Here is a 14,142-nt window from a genome sequence, read left to right as displayed (position 1 = left end):
TTGTAGGCACTGAAAACTGTTGAAGGGCAAATGAGTGTACAAATGCACAAATCTTTGATAATGTTGTGATGTAATTCTCTTCACTATTTTTAAAGCTTTTTTTTTTTTTTACTGAAGCTGGCATGAAATGTACATGAGGTCTTGTCAGTATTATTTCAATCAATGATGTTTTCAGAGAGACACAAAAAAAGTAACACATGAGCCACCAAACATCTTGAGAAAATCTAGAAACAGATTTATTCCATAATTTCTGTAATAAGGGCACATCATTGCATAATTGTGAATTTCTAAAATAGATTCTTTAAAGATTAACGAAGCTACAAAATTTTGGTGAAATCTTTGCCATGCAAATACAACAATTTTCATATACAAAACTGAGTTTTTCCATTAATTTTGCACAGGATGTGTGTTATCTATTCATTAATAGCTCTAAGTTACAACTAAAGAATGCACAGTTACAGCATATATTAATTGCTGAGCCATCAGCGTTGGGTTTGATTTGAAACACACACACATTAAACTAGCCCATTGTGTTTGCTTAAAAATACAATCTACCATAGAGAAACACATCATCTGATGTGAATTAATTGCAATGTTCATACATCCAATAGTGTTCATTATGATTCTACACCAAGGATCTATAGTAACAAAAGTGAAAGGTTCACTTCCACATGTTTATGATTAAAAGGGACAAATTTCCTCTTCAATTCATTAAATTAAAGTGCCATTTTGAAAATTTATACTCTAAACATCATACAGTTCGACCTCGATTATCCGGCCATGTCGGGACCGGTGCTCATCCGGATAAGCGAATTGGCAGGATATGGGAGACACAATGTTAATGTATATAGCTGCCGTCCCAGTGCACTGGCAGCTGGGCAGGTAGCGTACCCCGCAACGGTGGTGTAATCTATGCTAGCCTGCGCAAAATTGTAGTCCCTTCTTCACAAAAATAAAGCATATCTTGTAGGTAAATCGTGTGAGTTTTGTAGAAATTTTAATTGAGTTTAAAGTCACTGTTTTTTCTCAATTTTTGGATGAAAAAAAAAGTCCTTCACTGCGTGAACGCGTCCGGATAATAGAGATTTCCGGATAAAAGGAGGCCAGATAATCGAGGTCGAATTGTACATATCGCAGGGTTTTTATTTGTGCACATTTCGCAAGTTGGGTGCTACATTTTTGTAATTGCAAATTCAATAAAATGCAGAAATATTAACTCTGATCCAGACATGAATGTGATGTGCTCAGACATATACATACATTGCTGTGCTCCACAGTAACAAATTTAACCAATCCCTGAAATGCCGGGAAGTCCCAATAAAAAAAAAAAAAAAAAAAAAAAAAAAAATCACACTAGCTAAACATATGGCCTGTGCAGTATTTGTGACAAGGGTGTAAAGCTCAAATTTTGTGACGTTTATTTCTGTACATCAAATCTTTTCTTCAGAATTTGTAACACTGCTTTTGTGGCTTGAGGCCAAATAGATACACATTAACCACATGTCTGCATCAGGTATTAAAGGATACTTTAGTAAAGAAATGAAGAGAAAATTTCTGGATTATTACAGCATATTTTAAATCTTTTTCTTTTTAAAGTGACATATCAGCAAATCACTGCCATGTTTGAAATGCACCAAACCCTTTGGATTACTGATCAGCCCATTTTAGTGATATTCTCTTCAAATTCTTTACTGAGGTAATTTTTAATTCATATCAGCATCAACAGAGTACTTTAGATCTTCTTAAATTGCTCACTAACATCTGAAAGGTCATTCTAAGTATCATGAAAATCTCATGAAATGTATCAGTCCACTATGAAAGATATGGAATTGTGGAGTTTGTTTGACACAGAAGGTTCAGTTAGCACATATGCTAAAGAATTAAGTCCATTTCTTATCAAACCATAGTTTATCCTTTTTTATTTCATTTCAACCAATTAATTAATTTTTGTTTTTTAATCGATAAGCCTGGTTAACACATACAATGTTTAATGAGATAACTGGTAAGGAATGATAATGTAGTTGATGATAACCAAAAAGAAAACACTACATGTATATGAAATCAAACACAACATAGGCCTATATGGACAGACCAATGTAATGTGCTTTCATGAATGCTTTTATACATGTTTTAAAACAATGTCACATTTGTGACCGCCCAGCTCAAAACCAACAAACAGTAGGCCAAAATGAATTTCCACTTTTCTACAAAGTTTAAATGAATACGCTCTAAGCTGTAGAAATGACACACAACTTGTTAAAAATTGGATCTTCCTCACCCATTAAAAAAGCTATTAAAATAAGATAAGGGGGTATTTTAGAAAACAGCGAGAAATGAGAATTTACAGATTATGATCACTCAGGTGTGCTGGGCAGAAATGTCAATGAAAACATGACATGTTCTATTTCCCAGTGAACACTGTGAAAGCAGTGCTTGTAAAAGAACAAAAAAATATGGTTTAGAAAAACTGCTAAAATCTTGATTTTGGTTTTGTTTTGAGTTGTCAAGTTTTGAGAGTAAGTAGAGAAAAGATTAGTTACTTTCCTACATAAGACAAACTTTAAACATTTGAGTCGGTCAACCCCAATGACGAGTTTTGGTCCCCATTACAGCAAATCCTAGTCTGTGACTTTTCTGTGGGTTTTGAGCTGGGTGGTTGACATTTAATGACAACATAAAATACATAAATTTGCTGATAGAAAGACGATGTGAGCATGGTTTCCTGTCCTACGTGATAATGGCCTTCCACTGAAGGAATGCTGTATAACATATGAAGTTTTCACTAGGAACTTGGTGTTCAGAGTCCAGTGAATATGAAGAGTTTGTTTGCAAAAACCGATAAGTCCATATTTGTCAAATGGAGATATTTGCGATTAAAGGTCAAGAAAAATAAAGAGAATAATAAGAAAATTTTTGCTTCTTTTGACCATAACTTCAAAAATATACCTTTATATGTAGTGACCAATATATCATTTGAAAGGTATTATTTTGTACTTTATGACAGAGATCGTACTTCAAAGTCTTCAAAAATGGACTTATCGGTTTTTGCAAACAAACTCTTCATATGTTTCACAAGATGAACCCTTAGATCCATCACATGCTTTGATCATTGCAACCGGCATAACTTACCGAACTTAACACATTTGAATGGATGTTAATGCACGGCATACAACTACCTAACACTGAAATACACTCCACTGGCTGCTAAAGTGTCAGGTTAAAAACAAAAAACAACAACAAAAAACAGTGTACAGTAACAAAATTTGTCAAAACAGAGTGAATTGAAACACTGATTGCCACATAATCTATGAAACTTTAAGTTGCACAAAATATAATGATTTCATTCATATATTTTTCTATTTCCAACAGAAACATAACTTTTTTAATCAATCTTAATCAATTTGCTGTTGGTAGAGGACATGACATTTTGGAGATGTTATTGGCTGCAGGAGATATCCTTTGGTGTCGAGGATGGCATTCGGGATATGGGATAGCAGAATTGACTGGTATTAATGGGAATAGTATCAAATAATGTATAAGGGTAACATTGAAGGAGAAAGCATTCATTAGGGAAAGACAATAATTGGGTGGAGGGAATAATAGCCATTGGTACAGGGAATAGGGTATGGGAAAGGGATACCATTTGGTATAGGGACAAGCACAAGGTACACCTAACGGAATGGCATTTGGTTATTAAAGGGAGTAGCTTATGGTAAAGGAATGGCAATTTGTATAGGGAAAAGGGATGGCATTTGGTATAGGGACTAGTTTAAGGTACATCTAAAGGAATGACATTTGGTTAAGGGAGTAGCTTATGGTAAAGGGATGGCAACTGATATAGGGAAAAGTGATGGCATTTGGTATAGGGAATAGGATATGGTATAAGGGATAGCAGTAGTTATAGGTAATAGTTTATGGTAAAGGGACAGCATTTGGTATAGATAGGAAGTTGTGTATGGTAAAGGGATGACATTTAAAAGGAAATAAGGTACGGTAAAGGGACGGCATTTGGTGTAGGAAATAAGGTACAGTAAATGGATGGCATTTGGTGTAGGGATATGGTATAAGGTATAGCAGTAGTCATAGTTAACAGGTTATGGCAAAGGGATAGTTTGGTATAGGAAGTAGTATATGGTAAAAGGGATGACATTTGGTATAGGAAAAGGGGGTGGCATTTGGTGTAGCAAATAGGGAATGGTATAGTAATTGCATCTGGTATAGGGAATGACATATGGGAAAGGATGGCATTCGTATTGGAAAAAGGGTTGGGATTTAAGAAGGGACAGCAGGAAATACAGGAATAAACTTTGGCATATGAGATGGCAAGCACTGAGGTGTAGGGACAATAGATCCAATTTTCTTAAATTCCTCATGAATTGATGGAGACTAGAGGCGTGGACAACCAGATGATCCAATGCTATGCATTTCCTCTCCCAAAATGCTCTGTTTGAATAAACTGCATTCGTGTCTGCATGGCTGAAGATGATGAGTACTAGATGTACAACTGTATAGCAGAAACAAAGGTCATATGTCACCGGTAACCAAGCCTGAGGACTGAAAATGCAACACACAAGGCCGCACCTCAGTTGTTGAGCTCAACTAGTGCACGGTTGACTAGACTGTGCATTACATCACGTAACACACGTACATTGAAACTGTCGTACATTTGCAATGATCCAATATAGCAAACCTATGGGTCCTGTGCTTTGCACATTTGCTTTAATTTTTGTTGTTAGTTCTTGTTGTTGTTGTTAGTTGTTGTTGTTGTTGTTGTTGTTGTTGTTGTTGTTGTTGTTGTTGTTGTTGTTGTTATATAGGAACTACACACAGAGAGCTGCACTCTTGTGTCATACAAGACACATCATCATAGAAAGACATTATTCCATTCCTGATCAGCATTTGATTCACACACAATTTGATTTGGTCTAAACAGTTGCAACGTCAAGACACTTCTAATAATTCTGTCTGGCTACAAAGATTTTTCAGATGAAGGCTAATCATAAGATGAATATAGTACAATACAGTTACACTTTGTCTGGCAATGACGGATGGCAATGAATTGTCACATTTAAAGCGTGGATATCAATATCTAATATACAGGTCTTGATGCACAAATGTACTTGGCACAATACAAATTTCCACAATGTTACAAAAATATGACTGCTGTCACACAGTATATTGGTTTATACGGTATGCCAAGCCTTTGGAATGAAACAGATAATCTTTTTTTTCTGAATGTTTTGGGTGATTGAGAATAAGACAGGCGATTTACACAAACTATTAACTCGATGAATAAAGACACTATTTGTGTTTGATACAGAATACCAGTACTTGATGCACATGTGAAAATATATTTACACACTTTTTTAGACACCACTTGAGTGACATATGTTATAGGAGGCTCCATGAAATAACGAGAGAGACTAATATTTAGGACAATATTGTGTGTTTTTTTGTTTGTACAAGAGGCATCCAAATCACAACGCCAGTTTAACTTTGGTCTGAATTGCACTGAATTTACATTAACCTTTCCGATCATCACAAAACTTACAATTTGTGTATTCAAGATGAACTTCGGCTATCTTTTTCAAGACACAGACCCTATGAGAAATTTAACCTGCATTCATCAGGAAACTAACATTGACCCCATGGTGGTGGAGATATTAGTCAGGAGGCACAAAAATGTTCGGTGAATAATTACCAAGAACTCAAAATGTATTACACCACAATGGTATTAATGGATGAGAAAAGGTGACATGTTTCATACAGGTCTTTATACATTGTCCACTCTCTCTTTACTTTGAAGGCAGCAGCATCTGGCGTGCAGCTTACAAGCCTTGCATACTTGTGGTACTGGGTACAAAAGGCCTATTTGCACTAGATATTTGTTTTCTTCTTTTTGGTTTGGTCGATGATTGAAAGACATTGCAAAATGACGTCGGTCATTCTGTGAATACAAGCTGCTCGAGTCTTGAAACAGAGAATATACAGAAGAGCTCTATGAAGGTGAAAGATCACGGATCACACAGGGTGAAAAATACATGTATGACAATTGAAAGGCAAACGGTAACTTTAATGACTAACATATCTGGATTTCAAAATGCTTGATGAGTTTCACAATGGACCCATAAACAAAACAAAACAAAACAAAACAAAACAAAGACACAATCCAGGTGTGTGTACAAACCAGAGAAGCTAACACACTGCATCTCTTTACCACTGCTACAGTAAATCAAAACATACAGTGTCAGATGTGAAGTCATGTATACAAGAAAATCATGTATACAAGGGGGAAAATAACACAAAATCGAAGACCGTCATACAGTCTTTTCAAATATGATCAATAACACAAACCAGTGGCGGATCCAGGAATTCTGTAAAGGGGGGGGGGGGGGGGGGGGAGGGTGGGCGCAACTAATGTTTCTGGTGCCACTTCCGGGTTTCATTTCATTTTTTTTCTTTTTATTTCTTTTCTTTCTAAATGGGGGCGTGCATCAATTGCGCCCCCCCCCCCTGGATCCGCCACTGCAAACAGTGCAGCTAAAGACAAACAAGATAAGGAAATTGAATGTTTAGACAATGAGGAACGATGACAATTACTATAAGAAAGACAAGAATTGTTCAGTTGTTCAATTTATCAAACAATTTGACGCACAACTAGCATATAAACATTGTAAAAAAAACAGTGATCATGTTCACAATCATGAAAATGTTCTTGCACTATTATTAAAGGTGAAGGCAGCAACAGCTGTTAAATCTCTGCCATTCAACAAAAAAAAAAGAAAAAAAAGAATATATTCTGTACTGTAGGCACTGTCAATGCATGGCACGTTCTATCTAAAAGTATAATCATATGCTCAAAATAGTCTTTCATTCGTCTTTGTCTCCTCTTTGGTATCAAAAAGGTAGTACATAATGGCAAATTCACAGGCCTACAATCATGTGATCACATCATTGTAACAATAGTACTCTCAGTGAGTTTGGGCACAAAATGGATTAAAGCTACAACACACTGCAGCAATCACTCCTGCAAGTGTTCTATATTTTACAATGTACTGAGTAAATATTCTAACATTGCAGCTCTTTAGATAGAGATGATGATGATGATGATGATGATGACAAAGTACACTGTGTGCATCTACATGCCAGACCTGTTTTACATGAATTTCATCGTACCACCTCTTTTAAGAATTGCATGCTTGGCACATTGGCTTGAGCATTTGTTAATCTCTGCACATCTTGATTCTATGAAAGACTTTCCTGGTCTGGTTTACAACTCCTGATTACCCGATGATGATGAAAGAATTGTTGACATGCCTGCAGATCATTAAATAGATGAATGATTTTCTCTCTCAAAGACTTCTGCAGATGCAAGTACTACAGACATTCATACTCTGTTGAATACATTTTATACTCGGGACATGCATGCACCCTTCCCGCTCGACGTCCTCCATTCAGTGCAGGTTGTTGTTCGTCCTCTGCAAACTGCTCGACCTCTCGTAGGTTCCCATGGCAGCTGCTTCCTCCATCTCCATGGCTGGGTTGAGGTAGGCTGTCTTACCCGACGACTGGTTTGGAAAGAGTGCAAAAAAATAGGATGTTATCAAGAGTCGAGACAGTGCAAAGTACTTGACCAAGACCTTGGCATACTTACCAACAGCTTGAATATTCAAATATAATTGGTGATATCAGCAATTAATATGGGTTTGTGGGAAGACACGTTGCAGAGATTCAACAAAACAAAAACAAAACAAAAAGAATATCAGTGCAAAAGATTACTACTGGATACAAATTGTTTTGCTTGACACACTGTAAAGCTGCTATCAGGACATTAATTTTGGATAGAGATGTGGAAAGAAATAGAACATGCACATACTGTCATTGCCATACTTGCTAGCAAATTCTTGATGCAAAATAAACCAAGCCTTGCATGCATGCACAAAGTATACCATTAAAAAAAAAGCCCATTGAGCATCAAAATTCACTGCCATAAAGTATGTTGAACTTGCATCAGTGCACAAACAGACGCATTTCCATCAAGGTCATAGTCTATGTATTCAGCTTCATGTCCCCCCCCCCTCCCCCCCCCCCCCTCCCCCCCAGATTAGTAATGTCAATCTCTTTCACACATCACTTTTTTTGTTGGCCCAAATTCAATAACAGGTACCGGTAGCTTTAAAATCAAAACAATGGTTTAAATTTGTGTCCATGGACTATACAAAAACAAGTGTGAAATAGCTAGGTGTACCTTTCACACACGATTGTCTGCCCACATTCATTATTGAATGTCTGTTGGCATACATGATATGTTACGCCCATTGACACAGTTGAGATTTGCAAACAATCCACAGACTGATAATTTAAACATCTTTGTGAATGTCAGCTGATGGGATTATAGTTTGCAAACAAGAAAAATAAGGCCAGTAAAGCCAACCAGCCTATATGTTATCTTCGATTCACCAAGGTCAGTAAAAGTTGTGTGAGAAAGTCTTCTCCTTTCAGTTCTCCACAAAATGACATTAAGTGCAGAAACACTGGTCAAAGTTATTGTAGTCTTTCTTGGTGTGTCTTCATTGCTTTTTAAATTTCATACACTGGAAATTAAGAAACCCCAAAACATAGCACACGCCATAGAACAGCATTTTCTGCACACCATAATCATTCGCTAGTGTGAGAAATATTAGGAGTTAAATGCACAGCACACATGACACAATATTGCTTAGAAGGTTAGAGATGAAAACACCTGGTGCACAGCACTTTTGAAACATTAACTCATAAAACTGTACACTGGAATTAAAAATCTTCCTAAGACATAAAGGGAATAAATTGTTGTCTGTATTAAACTGAAAATACACGATTGCACTCATGATCGATGAATGCAATGAACATAAAGCTGATGTGACTTCTTGAACATTGGTAGCCTATACTCATCCCATGCTAACAATCCTTGAATGCCTTGCAAGACATTTGCTGATAACATCAGAGGTTAAAGTACAAAACAAACCAAACAGACCAAAATAAAAAGGGGAATGACTAATAAAAAAAGAAAATAAAATGAGACACAGAGAGCCCATACAACCCTAGGACAGACCAAAAAAAAAAAAATAGAATCATATACAGTCATACACTGTCTGTAATAAAGGTTTCCTGATTTCAGTTGTTTGTTTCAGACTTGGCAGTAGAATTTCTGAGTATGCACAATAACCTATTGTATAAAAACAAAATGGGTAGGTATTGCCTCCAGAATTCAAAGAAAATGCTGCTATAATGGACGGACATCAATCACCATTCAAAATCAAAAAGGAAACACATGCACAAGGTGCAGGGTATGAATTCAGTAGGTATGAATGAATGCTCAGGGAACATTGAGAGTGGTTGCAAAGAGGGGAATATTTTGTTCTCGACACATTTTTTTTTTTCATGTCAAAATCAGTTTTCAGGATCAAGCAGCTCTTTACTCAAGAAACAGTTTACACTGCATGATACAGACATGCTGCCTGCGATGTCTTCATATCAATCTGGAATATCAATCTAGAATTGTATGCTCTTTAATATTTCATAAGTTGTTTCTAATTATCTCGCAAAAGTTAAAACCCAACCCCCCCCCCCCCCCATCTCAACCAAAACTATACCATCCCTTTAATAGTTCTGCTTTAATCTTGGTTTAATGACTGAGAATTTGAATTACATATGTAATTTTTTTTTTGTCTAATGAAACATGATCCTAACAAAAGGAACCTTGCATAAACCTGACAGCATTTCATGGTAATTTGAATATCGTGTGTAATTCAAAATCAGGAAAAATAACTCATCTAATGGTTTCAGGAATTTTACGCTGGGTATATTGTTCTTGGGCCATACTGACCCCTAAACCTTGATGACTGTGGTGAATGTTTCTGAACAGTCATGCTCAAATCGATTCTGGTGCAAATACGGCTCAAGCAAGCTCATGCAACAATTGTTCTGTTACCTCCATTCTTCTTCCAGCCAGCAATATGCTACCTGCAGGTATTGAGCACCCCACGCACACGTATCTCTCAGACATACAAACATACACACAAACATACACACAAACACACATAATATCAGTAAAAAGACATACATTGTAGACCTACTCATACAATAACAGTGGCCCAAATTGACATGTAACAGCCATTCTGTACAGCTTGAGTGCGTGGTGTGAAATAAAACATTCACATAGCCAAAAGGTAAAAAGAACCATGCATATCATACCACATTCAATTTTCTGCAAAGAAGAAAAATATACAATCTACACATTATACCAGCACTATATTCACATTTTTAAAGCAGACTATCTCATCAAATGAAGAAAAAACAACAACAACAACCCTCTAAAACAATATTGGGTCATGTTGGATTCAAATACGTAGCTCTACTCAAAACAAAACAACAAAGAAAGCCAAACAAACAAAACATGCAAACAAACAAAAGGAGCCCCAGAGGACTTGACACTCCCCAGAGATCCAACACATATCAAAACTAATTTACATGTGTAGATGCAACTTCCCTGCAGCACCCCCGTGTGGTATCTCATGGATTGTATTGTAACAGCCCCAAGTGGACTTTACCATTACTGACAATGTAGTCTTTCCATGCACAATTTACCTACAGTACAGGTCCTACTGGACAGAGACGATAAAATAAATACGGTACACACTGTTCCAGTTCTCAGTAGCCATGACCTAAACCTACTGGGATACCACCTGAAGCATATGAATAGTGTTTGTATCCCACTTCAACCCCTCCCCCCCCCCCCCTTCCCCTGCTCCTGAAAATGATTCCTACCAATTTGAAGATCTGATGAATGCACTCTACAAAGCAAGGATTTGGGGGGAAATGGCAATTTCAACATTTGGGCCTCATCTCAAATGGTTAATTACCGCCCCCCCCCCCCCCCCCCTTTATACCACTTGCCCAGTTGGGCTACCACTGCCACTGTCCTACGATACAGCCGATGTTCTTTACATGAGTATCTTCAGGAAAACTTCATGTACTAGTTCTGATCTGGAGAAGATCTTTCGAAACTTACAGCACTCACTTTTTTTCTTTTTTTTTTGGGGGGGGGGGGGGGTTGGGCATTGCCCCTGTGCCCAAAGGGGGACACCTACACTTCTCGCAGGGCTGTGTTCCCCTAAGAATAATTGCTGCCAAGTTTGGTCGCAATTGGACCACTACACTGTAGTTTCAGAGAAGATGATAAAAACGGACAACATATGTCAAACAAGTCATACCGCATAGCGATAAAAGAAAAAGAAAAGTTACTGCAAGTGCAACAGCTCACTTGAGCTCTTGGCTCAGGGAAACTGAAGAAAGTGCACCAAATCTGCCCCAATTATTAAATCTGCAATTCACCAATAAGTTATAAAGTGCAAGGTGTGTTTATTAGCAGCAGCAAATGAAAACACACATAGTTCTTAGGTATTCTCTCCCTTTCTTTTCATGCTGACACTTGAAAAAAAAATGATGCATCTGTAGACAACCTATAGGGCATTACATCACATTTTAAAAACATATTTCAAGCAAGGTAAAAAGAACAATAAAGTCAGTGCAAAACAAAAACAGGAAAGGGGGAGATCTATCATTCAATTGTAGGCACATCAATAGCATTTTAGCCCACCGTAACAGCAAAAATAGAAGTTGCAACTTAAAAGAGCGATAAAAGCCAAATATTGCATGCAGGTGCAGTATTTTACAATCACTTTGTTAGGATTTAGAACACAAATGCAAACAACATCAAAATAGAAAGACAGAAAAAAAAAGAGTTCCTAGCTGCTACAGAGTTGCCAGGATTTCTTTGTCTTTTTATTTCAATTTCTTTCTTTCTAAGTTTCGAGAGGTGACTATATTCTAAAGCATTTCAACACGGAGCACTTTGATGCACTTTGATGCAACAATGATCATATTCACAGCAATAAGTCTCGTTGAATACATCCTTAGCGCCACACAAAACAAAAAGTACTGTCTATTAGAATCATAATGCTTTTGTTGCCAGCATGACAGTTTGACATAATGCTTATGCTGCGCTTCTTTTTTTTTTCATTCAGAGCTCACTAAAAATAGTTTCTGAGCAATAATACAGTTTCACTCTGATATCTATTCTTTTGTATGGAAAAGCTGTACTGTATATCACTTGACATTTCCTAGTTTATTTACAATACAGCAATCATTTGAGTTGTTTTGAAATCATTAGCAGTCTTTTTCCTACTCACACAGACACAAGAGATACTGTTTTGAGCTAGAAATTATTGTTAGTACTCTTGATGGCATGATGAATTAGAAGCATGCAAAGATGAGGAAAATGAAAGATTTGACACACATATAGGTGAGTGTTAATGTGTTAAAAGTGTGGGGGAATCCCTCAAGAAAATGCACACATAGGACTAATAAAGTGCACAAATATAAGTGAGTGTTAATGTGTATAGTGAAAGGGAACCCTTCAAGAAAATGCACACATATGGAACTATTAAAGTGCAAGGGGTGTGAGTGCGTGTGTGTGTGGGGTGGCGGGGGAGGGGATGGCTTGAGCGAGGGGTTGGTGGGGGGAGGGGGAAGAATGGTTCACACAAATTACACAGACAAGTGCCACTGCCGCACATATGGGACACCTAACACGTGCAAATCCGATACACTCTACGTACCTCGTCCCATATCAAGTTTGAAGGAGAGGTTGAACGCTGCTGCTGTGTGCTGTCGACAACCCGGTTCGAAATTGTCTCTGTCGAGGTGAAATACAGACGGACAAACAAACAAGCAGACAGTAACAAGTGTACGATGAACCCGTAAATGTTGTCATGGGGACAATGTTGTTATGGAAACAATGTTACTGCAACAAGATGGTATGGGAGTAAAAGAGGGTGACAGGAAAAGCTGGAGGGGGGGGGGGACAGTTTTATCAACAGGTTGCAATAAAGAAATCAGTCATAAATATACCCCCATACACACTATGTGTGGGTGGGGCATAATAGGGGTCATTGTGAAATTTATTCTGACAGGACATGGTAAGATGCTGGAGAAAAAAACAACAACAACAAACAAATTGTTAGAAAAATTTATCTAAAAAAATGCATACATGAGATTTCTTCAAAATTGAATATTGGTAATTGTATGAATCACTTTTGAACTTGAAGAAAATTATTATGCTTTTTGTTTGAATATCTCTGACATACGGAGCACAAAGTATGCCCAATACTGGATATTTGATATTTTCTTCATATGTGATCTTCACAGCTAGGGTGGGCCTGGCTTTGAATTCACAAAACGTGCATGAAAATATGATATTGTCATCGGTCCAGAACCAGATGGGTTTGAGCAACTGTCTTTTACAAACAGTAGACACAAACAGGTTTCTGAGATGCTCAAGTTTTCTTCTTTTGATTGCGCATGACGTAGTTTCTGAAAAGGCTGATAGAGACTTTCTGACAGTGAAGGATAAGGGACCCACTTGAAAAGTGTACATTTCATCTGCTGAGAACAAAAAGGGCTTTATCGAAATTTTGGGGAGTACTGAGTCTATATTGGTATCATTTTGTAGAGCTAATCTCCTCTGCATTATGGCAGTATACAAGGTAAATTAGTTTCATTTTCAGTCAGATATTAGAAATTACAACCGCAAGGGGATTACATGTATTTTACCCTATATTTGGAGCAATGCTTATAAATCTATCCACTTCTGATTACATAAACTTTATATTTAATGAAAATTAATTGTTTTGTTCTTGTCTATGCTCAAATCTCAAATCACAATAGCGCCCTCGTGGTTCTCAGTTGATGATTTGAAGAATTCCACTGCTACCCAGCTGCATGAATGGTGAGAATCTAGAAATGACCAGTAATGACCACCGACAGAAGAGCAAACATGGCCCAAGGACACTTAGGCCCGAATTCACAAAGGTGGTACAATTGAAACCATGGTTCAAACCATGGACAATTTGTATGGAGCGCCAAGTGTTGCATGGCCTATTTCATTACAAAATGACAACATTTCGTCAATGACATGATCCTTTCGTTAACGAAATGGTCATTTCATTGACGAAATGACTGATTTCGTCACAAAATAGGCCATGCGACACTTGGCGCTCAATACAAATTGTCCATGGTTTAAACCATGGTTTCAATTGTACC

The 14,142-nt window shown here is 37.3% G+C and overlaps 1 protein-coding gene across 1 annotated transcript in view; it reads right to left on the bottom strand.

Annotated features, from left to right (window-relative positions):
* Positions 1–7,280: 7,280 nt before the first annotated feature.
* LOC139716740 (phospholipid-transporting ATPase IF-like) overlaps positions 7,281–14,142 on the bottom strand; it is a 93,302-nt gene continuing 86,440 nt past the window's right edge. Inside the window, exons 31-32 of the mRNA XM_071628271.1 lie at positions 12,660–12,736; positions 7,281–7,568 (exon numbers count right to left, since the gene is read on the bottom strand). Coding sequence (XP_071484372.1) covers positions 7,455–7,568; positions 12,660–12,736 — 191 coding nt within the window. The 3' untranslated portion in view covers positions 7,281–7,454. The remainder of the gene's footprint in view (positions 7,569–12,659; positions 12,737–14,142) is intronic.

This window comes from Diadema antillarum, unplaced genomic scaffold, assembly GCF_040938485.1.
Source record: "Diadema antillarum isolate AM-2024a unplaced genomic scaffold, OU_Dant_1.0 scf00000069, whole genome shotgun sequence".
Taxonomy (NCBI): Eukaryota; Metazoa; Echinodermata; class Echinoidea; order Diadematoida; family Diadematidae; genus Diadema; species Diadema antillarum.
This window is presented reverse-complemented; position numbering and strand designations above follow the sequence as displayed.